We start from the raw sequence: 17248 nt of genomic DNA, 5'->3' as shown, positions 1-17248 counted from the left end.
GTTTTCTCAGTTATTATATATATCCAGATTTATAGAAATCGTAGACATACCTATAAATATTAGAAGTATTATGAATAGAATATTCAAAAAAATAGTTTATGTTAAGCGACATAGGTGTGAGTTATATTGTGTATTAGTTATATGTGTTTTATTAGTTTTAGTTATTTATAGTACTTTTAAATCAGATATTACAATTTTATGAACTCATCTGCCACACACTGGTATTAGCATGTTTCTCCTTACTGAGAGGTGTCTCATCCCAGTATTATAAATATTTCAGGTAACCTAGAGAGGCGTGAAGGGCCGGCTCAGAGGTAGAGGAGGCGGCTAAGTCAGCGTAGCTTTGGGGTGAGTCTTGGGCTGGATAGTAGAGCCCACAGTAATTTGAATTTTTTGGGAAATGATGTATATGTGTATATGTATATACAGGTGGTCCATAGAACTCTGGTATTACGTTTTTGTGGGTTATGTTTTGGATGTATAATTTTCCACTGCATAGGTAGAATACAAGGTTGCACAAGTTATCACGGCGCCTACTCTGGGTCGTGAAGATGATAGATGTTTATTTATAGGGTATCAGAAATTATGTTTTATAGTGTGACATATAAATAAAAATAAATGGATAGAAATTTTGGATCATTACACCTTTAACATTCAATCAATCTTTTCTTAAAATGTGTTTTCAACAAATAACGATGCATTGCAACATCATTTATTTTATTTCAAAAAGATCATAATTGTATAATTATGAGTTTTCTTATAAAACTACAATAAACTTATTTGGCGCTTCTACACATCCAATAAATTTGTAGGATGTTTTAATTTAGATAGATAATGATACATTGTAACATGGTATTTTTATTTTGCTTATAAAAAAACTAATTAGAAAAGAAGAACATTGTTACTTTTAGTTCACCATAAAACTATAATATATTTATTGATATTTTAAATAAAATAAGTAATATATTGGAAAAAAATTATAGCATAAAGATGAAGAACATGCATATGCAATTATAAATTTCTTTAAATATTGAATGTCATATAAATATTAAAAAAATTGTTGACTTAACTGGAGTTTTCAATCCTATTTTGATGATAACAAAATGAAGGATGCTTTAACATATGATGTTAAGTGATGTGTTTTAGGTAAAAGAACTCTCAAGGTTGATAAGTTGAAGCTCAATGTTAATCTAGTGAAAGCACCTCAGAATATTGAAGGCAAGGAATAACAAATGAAGAAGCTTAAGGGCAAGCAAACCCAAAGTCAAAAGTAAACCTCAAAAGGTTGAAGGAGGTTGAAGGATTTAAGAAGACCATAATTAGAAGAACTGTTGTAAGTACTTCAAAACCAAATGTCATTTAGATATGTGAAGCTCTTATAAAATCAAAAGAAACTAAGAAACACTTTGTTTTAAAGAGTTTAAAACATGTTTTTGAAATTAAAGTAACAAAGGCCTTAACGGAAGGAAAGTGTTCAAAATAAAAAGTGAGTTTCTGATAAGCAGTGCACCTGACAGATGACTGTCTATCTATGGACAGATGACTGGCAAGTTAAAGGGTTTAATAAAAGTATTCTGGGTTTAAATTTTAATTATGACAGATGACTGTCATGTCATGGCATATGACTGCCACGTGGAGCAAATTTTAGATCTCAAAGGGAAGCTTCTTGTTAAATTTTTGAATTTCAAAATTTAATCAACAATTTGATGTTTTTTTTCAAAGTTTATCTAATTTGATATGGACAACATCTTTCAAAATTTTGAATTTCAAAATTTAATCAACAATTTAATGTTTTTTCAAAGTTTACCTAATTTGATATGGACAACATCTTTCAAAATTTTGAATTTCAAAATTTAGTCAACAATTTTAATGTTTTTTCAAAGTTTACCTAATTTGATGTGAATGTTGATCTTTCAAAATTTTGAAATTCAAAATTTTGTCAATAAATTAAATGTTTTTTTAAAGTTTACCTAATTTGATGTGGAAGTTGATCTTTTAAGTTGCCTATAAATACCTCTTTGGGTAATGAAAAAACACAATACTTGAAAATACAAGAAAAGAGAGAAATCAGACAAAATTTGAAATTCATCTTGTGCTGAAATTCTTCTGAAGTTCTTCTTTGCTCACATCTTTTGCTGGAGAGGAATTCTACAATTCTGGTAGATTGAAAATATCAAAGTTCGGTTCCTGGTTGCAATTCCATTTCTCTTTTAAACGAACCATTGGTGACTTCTAAAAACTTTAGAGCTTCATATATTCTATTTTGCTTTGGTTTTTTGAAGTACAATTTACATTTCAATTTGTACAACCTGCTCTAAATTTTGGGAGTATTTTTTGTACGCAGAATTTATATTATATTCTTGTAGATTGTGACGATTCCAGGTTTGCTGGATCGTTGGCTAGGCGAGGGATTATCGTTTAGAGAGGTGCTGCTCTAGCCTTCTGAAGGAGTGTATAAAGGTATTGTTCCATCCGGTAAAGGAACAGGTTTAGTGAATCCTTTGGTGGTTTTGCCAAAGGCGAGGACGTAGGCTGTGTTGAAGCCGAACCTCGTAAAATCTTGTGTCTCACTCTCTCTTTCCCTTACTCTTTATTTTCAGCATATTTATATTGCGTGGATGGTTTAAATTTGAAATCATATACACTACGTTTATTTGGAAATCAAACAAACTTAAAGTTAATTTTGATTTGGGTTGCGGAAACCGAAAAGGAGTACGTTGGTTAAACCATACTTTGCGGAAACCATACGGGAGTACGTTACTTGGTTAAAACACCTAAAGAAAATTAATTAAGAGTTTATTTGAATTCTGAATTTTGGGAAGAGTGTGGATGTGTGGTTGTAAATCATATAAAAGAAGCAAATTTATTTTAACAAGCATATCATTCAACTACAAGGCTTGATTCATATTTATAAGGCATACATAAACAAACAACCATCCTAATTTCTTACTACTGTATATCTTAATTTTGGTTTTGTTGTTTGCCTTCAAATTGTGTTTGGTTAGTTTGGATAGCGTGGTTAATTGAAAGGTTGATTGGTGATTTAGTTGTTTAAGTGCTTGTGTTGTTAATTTTATAAAAGAAACCAAGTTATTGTTTGACAAATTAAACAAACAAGTAAAAGAATTAGATAAACAATAAAAGAAGTTAAGTATTCTTAAAAGGAATTAAAAAGAAAGTTTTTAAATTCCTAATTCACCCCCCTCTTGGGAAGCTATCCTAATTTCAAAAATTAATATTTGTCATAGTAATAATTTTAAATATAACATTATATAATTTAAATTTGTGGGTATTCTTACCCTATTGTATTCTATATTTTTAGGATTTATTTATATCTTTGTATCAATAATATGTTATATTAGGTCACGAGTTCGAGGCGTGAAAACAGCCTCTTGCAAATAATATGTCGTATTAGTGTCACGTGATCGTATTTATTTATAGTTAAAAATAATATGTTAGGATTTGTATAAATTAATTTAAGAAATTTATACTTTAACTTCCAAGATTCATTATAATAATGTATTAACGATATGTTTTTTGAAAAAAAAAAAATTTTAAGTATATTTAAAATTAAATATTATTCATTTAAAATTAATTATTTACAATCACCTCCAATGCATGTGATATATTTACTTGTAATATTCAATGGTGTTATTCTATTACGTTACAAATTCATTGAAAGGACACGTCGTTTTATTATTCAAGACAAAAAGGATGTGTTGGTTCATTTTCTGAACAAATTTTAATTTTTTATTTTTAATATTATATAAATAATTACAAAAATATCACAATATTTAACATTTTCAACATTTCTATGAAAATTTTAAAAGAAATAAAAATGGTTTTCAATTTTTTTAAATAAAATGTATTTCAACACAAAGATATGCATGTTTCATTATTTGCCTGTTTTATTTATTTCTCTTTTAATTTTTTATTATTTTCTTATTTTATGAATTGAAAGATCTTACTAAGTTTGTACTACTCAATGGGAGGTAGCTCGTCTCGCATTCCATACTCCGTTCTCACTCTTCTAAGGATTTCAACCTACAACCTCCAACAAAGAAATCCCAAACATTAACCACTAAAACATCTCCTAAGACAAGTGGTCATAGTGTAAGTCAAGCCCACTTAATTCTATTTGAGTTCGAGTCTTAAAATACTACTCACGAGCTATTTGATCAAAAATCAAGTGTCTTTTAAGAGATGGTGTGGATTTGAATGGATAGATATTGGATTTGTTATGGATAGACTCGTTATATCAACTCTCATCAGAAGTGTAAGGATAGCAGTAAAATCATAAAACCATAGAAGAAGAGAGAAAAGATGGAAGTGAATAGACTTAAATTAGAAAATGTAAGAAAAGATAAAGAGGAAAGAAATTAAGGGCAGATGAAACAAAGAGAAAGACAGAAGAGATAAAGAGATAAGAGACCTAAAAGGTACTGAAACTTGTTTGGCATCGGACTATTGCATAATATTTGTTGATTTGATTTGAAAATTTCCCTATAATAACCATTACACATATTTATACCTTTTTAAGGTAAAACCTACATTAATTCTCCGATTAAAAGTATAAATTCAAAATAATAAATCTAAAAACATAAATTCAAAATAATAAATCCAAACAAAAAAGAAAATTTATAAAACATTTAACACCTAATTATAAATTGGGACCATTTCATGACATTAAAGGTCTAAATCATCATAGGTGACAAATTTGCCCAATGTTTATTCGCCTTGTCGCTCGATATTGAACACCCTTCACCTAATGAGTTAGGCAACCATATCATTTGTTGACTCCGTATTCTATGTTGCTTGGGTGATAAGCAATTCCATCCCATAGACATTTTGTATCTCAGTGTGATCTTTGACTTACGCCTTCTCTAAGCAATTCTCTACTCAATCACTTCTAGGCAATTCTCTACTCAATCACTTCCCTTAGTAGCACTTAATTCACTTTGTTAGTCTAGCTACTTTTTAAAACTATCTAAATAGAATGATCAATGAGCTATACAAGGATGACAGAATCATAAGCCTAATTAAAATTTTTAGTTTTATTATTTTTATATTAGTCACATAACATATGTTTTATACATATATTAAATATTATATATATATATATATATATATATCATATTTTATTTTATACATGTATTTTGTATTAATTTATAATCGAATTAAGATTAATTAGTCGAACCCAAATTTTAAAAACATGCAGCATCCGAGTCAAGTTTAAGTTGAAGTCGAATTATAATTTCAATATTTTTTAACTAAATCGATTTCGAGTATCTCACTGTATCAACTCAACTTGAATACACTCGAGTGTTTAGATCCAAAAATGCAAGGGCATGAAGGAGGTAATAAATAATTTAATATCTTAATCTATACAGGTACCCTGTAACCACAAAACGCGGTTTCTAAGGCAGATCTAATATTTAATTAAACCATTTTCATTACCTTAATTATATCTGACATTATTTTACCTCTAAAAATATTATATAATAAAATTTTGATTAGATGATAAGAGTGACCTCCAAGAATATGCTTCAAGGAAAGTGCAATGTGTTGGGGGAAATAGTAGCAGCCACAGGAGATACAATTTATATATTCATTCCATACTCTATAGTGAGTAGGTTTCAAAATCAATTTCAAATTTAAAATATCCCAGTGCCAGCCTAATGAACTTCAGTTATAATACCAAATTTTATAATAACACTGCGAATCAATATAGCTCCCTCTATATAAGAGAACACAAGGAGACCAACTTGCCTGTTTCTTTGCATCAAGTACAGCCAACGCAAAACCAGAGATTCCAAGCAGCTGAGATTTCATCAGCAATATGTTGAGCATAGCCGAAGCTTGCTACCGATTCATCGGGGACGTGGTGCAGGCGATCAGAGTCTTGAGATCAAGCTCAACAGATCACCTCAATGCCAATCCACCTTCCATGCCACACAAGGCAGACAAAACAGATGAGCTAAAGGTCCAAGCTCTAACTGTCGTGTTTGGCATGGACGCCAATGGCAGGATAAAGAAGGAAAGAGCACACTGTGTTGTCAAAAAACTTGGTCTGATTAGCAATGAGGAAGATGACAAGCACAGCTTTGACCTGATGGGCAGTGGTGTGAGTGCAGAAAATGATGATGAGTTGGGTGTTGAGGAGGTGCTTGGCAGATTGGAGGGTGAGGGCGACTGGAGACGCATGGAGTTGCTGCACAAAGCCTTTGCTGTTTTCGACCTGGATGGGAATGGTTTCATAGAAGCAGGGGAGCTGAAGAGGGTCGTGGAATGCTTGGGGTTGGACAAGGGGTGGGATATAGATCAGATTGAGAAGATGCTTATGTTTGCAGATTCGAATCTGGACGGGAAGCGACTTTCGAGAGTTTGAAACGATGATGCGATGAAAAAATATTGTAATGCCAATTGTATAATATTCTTTTGATCATTCTGCAACACCAATGAAGAACAGATTTCATGTAATGACAATGGAGAAATTGTGGCAGCATGCATAAGCTGTTCAAATGAGAAATTATGAAGAGTTAAAGTCTCCATGTATTCTTGTTAGAAACCAATATCTAACATATAAACAACAAAATTGGCCAAACGTTAAAAGAAATTGAGTTGAAACAACAATTCATATATGAAACAAATTTTCTGTGAAATAAAACAGCTATAGTTTCAATTTGCAACAACATAAAAAACACAAAACAATGAGTCTTTAAAAGCAAATAGATGTTAGCTCTACACAGACAATATAGAGAAAAATTCTGTACGCCACATAGCAATCACACAGCTTACAACATCCTCACTATTCCATTATTAACACAAACATCGGTATTTTTTATTCCAGGGGTCGAATTCTGCCCAGATATTGTCATTCCGACATAAGAGGCATCGTCTCCAGGTACAGTGTCAGTTTGTGAGACATTTTCCAACCGGCAGAGGCTAGAAGTATCAAGCATTTGCAGTGAGGTCGTCAAGTTATCCTTAAGAAGCTGATTCAAACCACAGGTGAGGGAGCCTCTGGCCACCATATCTTCTGCTAATTTCACCTAAATCACACAATACCATACAGAGATGGATTACTTAAAGACTAACCTCAAATGATAGGTGAAAGGTTCTGTGCTGACATGGTAACGCTCAAAGCACTAACAGCACCACAATATCTAATTCTTACAAATGTACAAATGTAATTCCTAAAAAGGACATTTGCACTGCAGCAATGTCAGATACTCCCAAGAATGAGATGCCCCAAAGATATGTTCAGCTATTTGTCTCAAGCAAATATTTCTATTTACTTCATGCTATACAATATACCCAATTATTAGAATACCCTTCACCTAAGTACACATTGTATATGACCATTACTCATGTTTTCCCCACAATAAAATGTTGAGATCATATTACAAATCAGTTACATACCATCAAAATTTCAATCATCATAAATAAGCAACCCTTAAATTTCTCATTAAAATAATCAATAATAAAAATAACTTCCAATCAATTACCTATCATCCAAAATAATTGTCCCATAAGAGAGACCATCAATTTTTGAAGTTTTGGGGTTTCTCTCAAATATGTTGCAGTGCATTTTCACCCCAAGGGTTTTAACAAGGGGAACTTACTGGACCAACATTAGTAAATTTCTACGAGAATCAAAGATAACCCAAAGGAGGTGGATATGGGATTACAATACTTCATGAAAAAAAACATTTTGAAGACATCTCACTTGGTCCTCCACATAAAAATCTCATAACCAAACATGAGCGCTTGATGTTTCTAGCATCTTCTTATCATCCAAGAATGTCATTAATTAAACACCCCAGGGGCTATTTTCTTTTTTACAAAATCCAACAAAATCCCTAGGAATGTACCATTGAAGACACCACAATCCCAAGTAATCCTACTCGACAGGAATCAAGATTGCTCAGGAATGTGATATACCTGTTCCCACAAAATTTACAGGTATCTTTGATTTTGATGGCATTAAAATTTACAGGACCAAAACTTTTCCAGTATTTTTTCCATTTGAAAAAATAATATCATTATATTATAGTATTACCACATAATTATGATATTTAAAATAATAAATTATTTATATATTGCAAATGGGGAGCGATTAATAAAAATAAGAAGTGATATGATGGGGATCGGCATTCATTGCCCACGTCATTTTCAGACATTATGACATGTGGATGGCCTCCAGTTGTCCACATTTCTTTTGCAGATGTTACGACACGTGGACGACCTCCGGAAGTCCACATTTTCTTCACCAACATGTTAACACATGGAAGATCTCTGGATGCCCCTTTCGTTCGTTGCTTCACAGGAACTTATGGAGTATCTAGAAGACATTCCAGTGTGAGAAAGACCCCAGCAGAGATGCCAAAGCAAGTCCGAGATCAAGACCCCATGTGGGCCCCTCACGGCTCCATATTGGGCCCCACACAGCTGGGCCCCCCCTTTGACATATAATTTCAGATTTTAACTTGTAATAATTATTGAGTCAACTTAGCTTGCAAGTGTGCTAAGTATGTAATAGGTCTAGTAAGTTGAGCTAATTAATGTGTTTAGTAAGTTGTGAGCTATTTAATATGTCTTGTGAGTTGGAGTGTTGTAAGTTGTGTTGAGTTTATTATGTCTAGTAAGTTGTTAGTTATTTAATGTCCTTGTTCCCCCATGCTAGCTAAGCTTGTTAATGCTTTGTTCCCCCCATGCTAGCTTATATATACCCCTTCATTGTAAGAACTATGTAGGGAGAGAAAAAAGTATTGTTATTGAATTAAAAAGGTTTTCTCCTTTGTGAAGTTTGTTAAGTTTTGTCCAATCCTTGTGATTGTGTAGTGAAAGGCTACGTCGTTCTCCTCAGAGATCAGGTGGTGAGAGACCACTATTCTATCCAACGACTCCATCCCTATCCCACTCTCACGACCTCCACCCAAATACACCCACACGGCCAGCACCTTCATATCCCCACACGGCCACCATCACTCCGTTGCATTGCTGCGTTCATTGGTATTTCAAAGCTTGTACAAAGAACTTAAGGCGTGAACTAACTTGTGTAGAGCATCATCAAGTCATCCATTTTATCATTGGTAAATTCAGCACTTATTTGAACCCTCATTTTATATTGAAGCCTTCGCTGGAAATCTGAAATTTCATATTTGTTAAGCCTTTGCATCCATAGATTTCAATATTTCAATGGAATATTGCTGTGCTAAGCTTAGAATTTAATTCCTGAAACATTGAAATTGCATCTTTCTGCATTTAACTTGATATCTTTTCGAAATAATCAATTGGGACTTGTTTCTGGATAGCATCATACACCTTTTAAAAATCCTGGAACATGTGAAATGGCCAATGATTTAATGTGTTTATGTTGATTAATAGAATTCTTAATTTGAAGTGTCTTGAGTGTGTACGCTTGCTTGTGAGGGTTGAAATTGGTAGGACTAGGTCACCTTCTCCCGTCCTACATCATGATATTAATATTATGTCATAATAATAACATTAAATGATATAATATCATATTGTATTAATATATTTTATGCTATTTTATTTATAAAATGATATCACATGGCGAGCAATTAATAAAAATAAGAAGTGATATAAATATTATGTCATAATAATAATAGTAAATGATAATATAGCATATTGTATTAATATATTTTATGCTACTGTATTTATAAAATGATACAATAATATACTTAATCTCATAATAAATAATTTTATCTAACAATAATGATATTTTCAAGAACAAATTACTATATTAGATTATGTTCATGTTATACTAATGTAATATTATATTAAAAAATGATAACGCATTATTTACAATATCATGACATTCTGATAGTATAATACTATAATATAATAATGTGACATTATGATATTGAAATAATGTCTTCATCTATACCATATAAATGTGCGAATAATGAAAATCATTTTGCAGCTTGAACCTAAATAAGAAAACTTGAAACTAAAATAATATTATTAAGGTCTTGAAAAGAATGTTTCTCATGACATCGTACAAAGCTATGTGCATATAATGTCCCATTTGCCATGATTTAAAGAAAATAGTAGTTCTGGTCCTCTTTAAAAAAATATACTTTCATTGTGTTAATGTTATTACTCACTAATCCATGATACCTTCGCTCTCAAAGCATCCACATCTGATTTAAGAACTCGGTTATTTGTGTAAGCATCTCGAAATTGTCGAGTAACATTTATAAGCTGCTTGAACAAAGATTCGTTTTCTCCTAACAGTTGATCAGCCTGAGAAAGAGAGTCATGAATCAAACTTAGGGGTACATGGAAGAAGTCAAAGAACATTTATAAAGTGTAAACCAAAAAACAAATGTATGAAGAGTTTCCACAAAAAAATTTATGCCTACTATAAAAAAAATTTTAAAAATTGGTTTAGCAAAATTATAAGTTCACAATGATGCCAAGGGTTGCTGGGAGGACATAGGAAAGATAAAAAGTAATGGACCGCAATAAATTTCCAACCTAAGGTAGTATTAAGAATTTTTTTTTCTTTTTTAATATTTCACATCCAAGAGCACAAAATTTCATCTCGTTTATGGTCAAACATAAATAATATATACCTCTGATTCCAGACCTTGCAAATGTTGTTGCTTTCTTCTTCTTGATCGCCTAGCAGACTCCCGATTTGAAACCATCCTAAATCACATCAACAATGTCAAAGAAAGTAAATCATGATCCAACTCGCATCACTTATGTCAACTTTACTCAAGCATCAGCATACCTCTTAAGGCGCTTATAATCAGCGGGATCTGTGCTTTGCTCACATGGTCCAGCTTCTATCTCTGCGCCTCCATCATCCGATTGCTCATGTGAGGAAGCACTTGTAGCTCCCCTTGCTTGATTATCACCACCTTTCAAATTATGAGTAGCCGTTTGATTTCCAATGCACCAACAATGCTTAAATCATAAGCAAGAGGAGCAAAAATAGCAGCATATTGAATGACTTAAGATGTACAGAGACAGACACACACATAGATATGTTTGAAAAAAAGAGAACACGATGAATGGCTCAAGACACACACAATAGGTACGCACCGCATAATTAAGATAAAGGAAACATGAAATATGCGATTTTTTCTTTGTAATGATACATACCAAGAGGCAATTGTATTATACATGGATAAATACTTTACTGCACAAAGACATATAACACAATCTAGCTCGTACCGCATATTGATGATTTGGAATTAATAGCTGGTGAGATGCTGGACTGCTTAGGATCAAGATTTTCTGACCAGCATTGGGTTTCTGTCACTTCATCACAACTTGAAAAGTCATCCAATAAGTCCTGCTTTCACAGACAAACAGAAGTCAAACCATGGGTCACTGATGTGGACCTAAGCAAATCATATGCCAAGTTAAACCAACTTAGTAAAGAAATACATCTTATTTCTATTATCCTTTTCGTTCATTTGTAATATTAAATCAATGTGCTAAGGCATCCACATCTATCAACCTTGAATTTCCTCATGCAATCAAGGCTTGCATTAAGATTTTTATCAAGAGGGAAAAAACCTGAGATATTCATTTTCTTTGGAATAATTTTTTAACTTCTTCACGTTCCGGTTCCAACATATACTAGAATAACATTTATTGGTAGGGATGGTGACAATTGTGATGCCTACAGATGGCAAAGAACCAAACAAAGTCAGAATGGTTTCTTCTTCCCAAGGCTTACCGATAGAGTTTCTAAATATGCACAAAGTAGTAGTCACCATTAGAGTTTCTAAACAAGTCAATACTGACAGCTCAACGGCATAAATTTACTTGAGGCAGGCTGTCTTCAATTACTAACATATCCCATGGGGGACTCTGGTATGTCACCCACTTCAAGAGTTAGACTCAACTAGTCACCAATGACTTGCTTGTTTGTATGCAAGTAATTCTTTCTCCTGAGATTTCGATGTCTTTCAATGAACCGCCTCATATCTCAAGCATCATTTTAGCATATTCCAGTCAAGTCATCTCATGCACTGCATCAAATCCTCATTAAATAATTCATTAATGAATCTTCAAACAATAAGACATTGTAAGTTTTCAATTTCAAAACACTACATCTCATATTATCACTTCATGTTGTGCTTTTCCCATACCAACCTTTGCCTATTAGTTGAAGTATCGAACATATGGTACTCCATGTGAGAGAGGAGTATCCAAAACAAGATACCATGGTGTATGTGTATGTTATTTACAGATGATCTTGTTTTGATTGACAAAAGTACGAGTGGAGTAGAATCTAAGTTAGAAGAGCTAGATTTGCCTCGATTTTTTGTCTCTTGCCTTTAGCTTTCCTCAAGTTAGCTTCCGTTATTCCAAGAAGTTAATAGAACTAGTAGATTTCAGTACCTTTGATCTACTAAGCAAACGGAATGAAAAATTGAAGATGATGTAATACAAAGAGTTAAAGCACATTGGCTAAAGTGCAGGAGTGCTTCAGGAGTGTTGTGTAATCACAGAATACCCTTCAAATTAAAAAGGAAAGATCTATAGGACCGTTACAAGACCAGCCATGTTTTATGGATCAAAATGTTGGGCAAGTAAAAAATAACATATCCACAAATTAAAAGTTCTTGAATGTGAACTGCTAAGGTGGATGAGTGGTATACCATTAAAGGATAAATTAAGGAATAGTTATATTCACAATAAGTTAGGCATAGCACCAGTTAAAGATTAGATAAGTGAGGGGCAGCTTAGATTATATGGGCTTTTGAAACATAGATCAAATAGTACGCCACTAAAGAGGAGTGAGCTAATTATTATTACTGGTAGTACAAAAGGCAGGGGTACCTAAAATAACATGAAATGAGATAGCAAGGAAGGATTTAATAGCTCTTAAGTTGGACAAGGAAATGCCCTCACTCATGTGAATTAATGCAAAAGGATTCATGTAGCCAACCGCACCTAGTGGGACTTAACGCTTGGTTTGTTGTTCTTATTGTTGTTGTTGTTATTTGCTACCAAACTAGGGCGAGTAATTTGACCAAATGTATATACCAGTGGGCCTCTAGCGATGTTTTAACATTTCAATTGCCACGAGTTTGGCAGCTTGGAGTTCTAATCTTAAGTTTGGATTTGTCTAAATTTGAACAAAACACAATACAAAATTGTATTGAGCTTCATCCAAATCCAACTCCAAAGCCTAAAATCCATGCCCTTAAACACAATAGTTATTATGTTTAATTAAAGCTCTAATATTGTTTTACATTATTTGGATCCATTTCTTTCACTTTTAATGGCACAATTATTCATCTTTTAGAGCATCACTCAAAATTTTCACTTCTTAAAAGTAGTAAGTTATTTCCTTACCAAAACTGACTTTCCTTCTTATCCTTTTTTGTTCAAAACTCATCTAACACACACACGCACATATATATATATGTAATTCCAGCATGAGAGTCAATAAGATCTCAAGACAAAAGCCTCAAAAAACTATAATGACCATTAAGTTCAAATGAATGAAATAGATATAATTTTCTAGGCTTCCAAGATAAAATGAAGCAACTCTCTAAACCAGATAGAAGTCTAAAGCATCCAAGTTGGTTTCATGACGAAGTTGTATAAGTTTGCTGACTATCTCACAATGCCCAACTTATAAATATTTTTTCAAGTATAATGAATATATCCAAGGCCTTATTTGTACTATTGGTTCAAGACTAATGTTACATTTTTTTAATGAAATAGAATACAGTGGGAATTGCTTTGTTTTAGCAGTATTCGATCAATTTATATGCTCAGGGCATAGACATTCCTATCCTATCACTTGTTATTTTTTTTGTTATTTTTTTCTCTTATTATTTTGTTTGTTATTTTTTTCTCTTATTTTGCCCTCATAGGTAAGCTTTAGAATAAGTCATCATGTCAGATGAGGATTGCTGTTTTTTGGCAGTCAATCAATTTATTCTTCCATTATTTTAAAAATATGGTCTTAATTACATAACCTTAATTGCATTATTCTGAATTGGAATGATTTGTTGAATGACAATAAGGTGGTTAATTAAACTAACAGAAAATGTCTATGGAATGCTCTGAAGTCAAATCTAAGTAAATCTCTAAAATATTAAAATCTAAACCTTTTCAAAACAATTGAGAGTTGAATATAGGATCATGAACATAATATGAACTTTGCAGTGTTGTGAATATCTCTTTGAATGGTTTACTAAATGAAATAATGAATTAAAGTCCTTGTGCTCAAAATGACCAACAAGCAGTTTACAAATCATATTTTAACTTTCTTCAAATATTTTGTTCGCAAGTTTCCAAACACACACACACACACCCCAAAAAAAAGCTTATGCCTTAAAACCATGGGGCTTACATGATTACATCACTTCACTAGGGTCAAAACCCCTCACATTATGTCTTTGCCATCTAAAACACTGATTCATAATTTAACATCAATATACAGCACTACATGATAACTGCTTCCATTGTGAATGGGGACGTACTATTGATTTCCAATTTCAAGTAGCCTACTCTGTAGGGAACAATTGAGGAACCATTCAACCAAAAAGCTTAAACTCGTATGCCAAGGATGAAATACAAGCTTGTTGAGCTTGGAAGCATGAACAAAGCACAAACCCAGCATTTACATGGTCCTGAAAATTCAATTCTAAGAACAAGGCCTTCTAAATGTAAGGTCTCAATGAAACCCTTAACAATATATGGCAGGACCACTCAACCAAAAAGATCAAAGCTTTTAGTGAGGGCCAAATAATAGGTTTTATGATCCACCAAAATTGAGGGACTCATCAGATAGAGAAGAAGCTAAAGGTTTCATTTGGGAACATGTGGTTGAAGTCTCGGGATTGGAATTGCGCAGATTCAGACTAAATCCAATGTAAAATTGTATTATGTCTTGTTGAACTCCGCACAGTTCCGAGTCCTTGGCTTGATATTCATACTCTCAAAACATAGGGAAAGGAAGGTCAGCATGACCCGGGTGTCAAGCATACGCCATACACTACATTTGGATTAAGAGTACAGAGAGGAAGAGGAAAGAAAAGGAAAGTTCTAGAAAATCATGTTGAGGGAGCTGGGTCTCAGCCATACTCCATGCACTACATTTGGATCAAGACTATAGAGAAGAAAAGGAAGGACAATGAAATCTCCAAAAAAATACACGTTAAAGGAAATGAGAGGAAAGGAAGGGCTTCTTAGATCCAATTCTGCTTTCTAAAGGAACCTCATCTGCCTAACCAAAAGAAAAGAACATCATCTGATAAATTAATATTCTCAATTCCAATCACACCCCTTCTCATTTTGCATAATAAGCAAAATGGAAATCCAATTCAGCTAGTTAACATCCCACTCATGACTAAACATAGTTTCTTCAAATCCAATCAAACACTTGTTATTTTTGGAATTCATCAACAAATATGAAGGTATAAGCTATAACAAAATAAGATAGCTTATTTCACTTTCCATTCCTCTCTTCTTCCTCTTCTTCTTTTCCAAATACCACCAGTACCTTCTCCCCGCAATCCCTCCTTACTCCTTAGTCATCCACAGTAAAAGAGGAGTTACCACCATCCTCTGCAATCCTTTCCATAGTCCCCTTAACTGATCCTTCCATTTGCCTTTCTTTTCCTTCATACCACCCTACAGAATCCAGTGGTTCCACCCCCGCCCCCAAAACCCCCAGCAACACTAACAAACAGGCGTAAGTATCCAAATCGAGCATGAAATACAGCAAACATGAGAGAGAGAGAGAGAGAAAGAGAGAAGGATAATAACCAATAGAGATTTGTCGTCCTTGGTATGAGACATGAGAAACGCCTCCAAAGCCAACTCCGACATGCTCTTCTTCATTCCTGCAGTACCTCCCAGCATCATCGCCCGCTGATGATCCTCTGATTTCCCGTTCATGCCGCCTGCCGTCGCCGCCGCCCTAACTCAGCTTCAATTCCTTCTCAATGCCTTTGGTTCTCCGTTCTCGTACAGAGAGAGAGAGAGAGAGAGAGAGATTTGAACAGGGGCGAGAGAACGGAGAAGAGGAACCAGCGATGAAAGCAGAGTACGCTTTTGGAAAGGAAATGGTCCCTGTGCTCTGCACCACTTTGAGCGAGGCAGGTTTGCCTTTCGGCAGATGAATTTACGAAAATGGCCTTCATGTTTTATGATATTGTGGGGTCCACTGGCGCAATAGTGCAGGTATGATAGTAATTTCGTGACGGGAATCCCTTTATATTCTATGCTCATATGGTGAACACTGCACGAGGAATTCTTAGTGCTTAAAAGCAAATACTAATATTTTATTCCCTATCATTTCTATGACAAAGACTATCATTACCATTTGATTATAAGCACAGTTTTTTTGACATAGAAACATATCATTTAAATTAAATCCTGTTTATTAAAAAATTCAAATAATCTTTTAACTATTAATGATTTTTGTCATACCAACATTGAAATAATGAGGACAAAAATTTAGTTAACTTCTATATAAAGGTTTAAAGGTTTTTGCCATCTCATATTGTGGGGCACTTTAAAAATTGAGACTGCCTTTATATAAAGGTGATTATGAAAGAAAGAAGTTATAATGGAATGTAACTCTTAATATTGAAGTCTTATGGCATTAAACCTAAAGAAGGAATGTCTAAAGGGAATCTAAATTAAAGTAAAAGAAACTCTACAATAACCTTTGAAACTTTAGTATACCTAGGTACAAATATATATATATATATATATATATATATTCAATGACGTTATTTTCTTAGGTATAATTAGTTCACTTAATTACTACTCGTTAATTAGTTTTTAAACTAATTCCTATACCAAAGAACCAGTAGTCTCGGTCTGTGCCTTCCAAAATCAGGATCGGGAGTTTTAGTTTACATGAGAAAAGTACTAGCTTCCCTAGACACCCATTCTAGGCGATTTAGGAATGTCTAATAAGAATTCCAAAATGAGTGGATTTATTAGATAAATTCCCTCAAAACAAATATAAGTAAGGTTTGAAATACCTATTTACCTTTTATTTAATCTTTGGGATACACACACACCAAATAGAATATATATATATATATATATATATATATATATATATATATATATATAATCGAACAAATTCATCAAATTTGAGTAAAAAAGAATCTTCAAAACATTTCTAAATTTTCTAAAAAAATTAAGAATTTTCTAAAAAATTCTCAACATTTTATGTACTTCTCTAGGATATTTAAAGACTTTTTCTCTATTTTATTTATTT

The 17248-nt window shown here is 33.0% G+C and overlaps 1 protein-coding gene and 1 pseudogene across 6 annotated transcripts; one reads left to right on the top strand and one right to left on the bottom strand.

Moving 5' to 3' along the window:
* The first annotated feature begins 5595 nt into the window (after positions 1-5595).
* Positions 5596-6404, top strand: LOC131151470 (calmodulin-like protein 6; annotated as a pseudogene).
* A 246-nt stretch (positions 6405-6650) lies between these two features.
* Positions 6651-16127, bottom strand: LOC131151578 (basic leucine zipper 9-like). 6 transcript variants are annotated; one of them, XM_058102820.1, is made up of 6 exons: positions 15778-16127; positions 11212-11332; positions 10766-10895; positions 10605-10680; positions 10147-10272; positions 6651-7052 (listed from the first exon to the last, which is right to left on the bottom strand). In XM_058102820.1, exons 1-6 carry the CDS (start codon positions 15907-15909, stop codon positions 6795-6797), a joined length of 843 nt encoding a protein of 280 aa, XP_057958803.1. In that variant the 5' UTR covers positions 15910-16127; the 3' UTR covers positions 6651-6794. The 6 variants fall into 6 exon arrangements, with proteins under 6 accessions (XP_057958803.1, XP_057958804.1, XP_057958808.1 ...); XM_058102821.1 differs by having other exon boundaries at positions 10766-10880; positions 15778-16102; XM_058102825.1 differs by having other exon boundaries at positions 10134-10272; positions 15778-16074.
* Between the last annotated feature and the right edge of the window lie 1121 nt (positions 16128-17248).

The sequence above is a fragment of the Malania oleifera genome, chromosome 3 (genome assembly GCF_029873635.1).
Source record: "Malania oleifera isolate guangnan ecotype guangnan chromosome 3, ASM2987363v1, whole genome shotgun sequence".
NCBI lineage: Eukaryota > Viridiplantae > Streptophyta > Magnoliopsida > Santalales > Ximeniaceae > Malania > Malania oleifera.
This window is presented reverse-complemented; position numbering and strand designations above follow the sequence as displayed.

Coding starts and splice junctions, on each gene's coding strand:
- LOC131151578 (XM_058102820.1), bottom strand. CDS start 15,909: ATGAACGGGAAATCAGAGGATCATCAGCGGGCGATGATGCTGGGAGGT. Junction 11,333..15,777: donor AGGACGACAAATCTCTATTG/GTTATTATCCTT, acceptor CTGTGAAAGCAG/GACTTATTGGATGACTTTTC. Junction 10,681..10,765: donor GATTATAAGCGCCTTAAGAG/GTATGCTGATGC, acceptor GATGTGATTTAG/GATGGTTTCAAATCGGGAGT.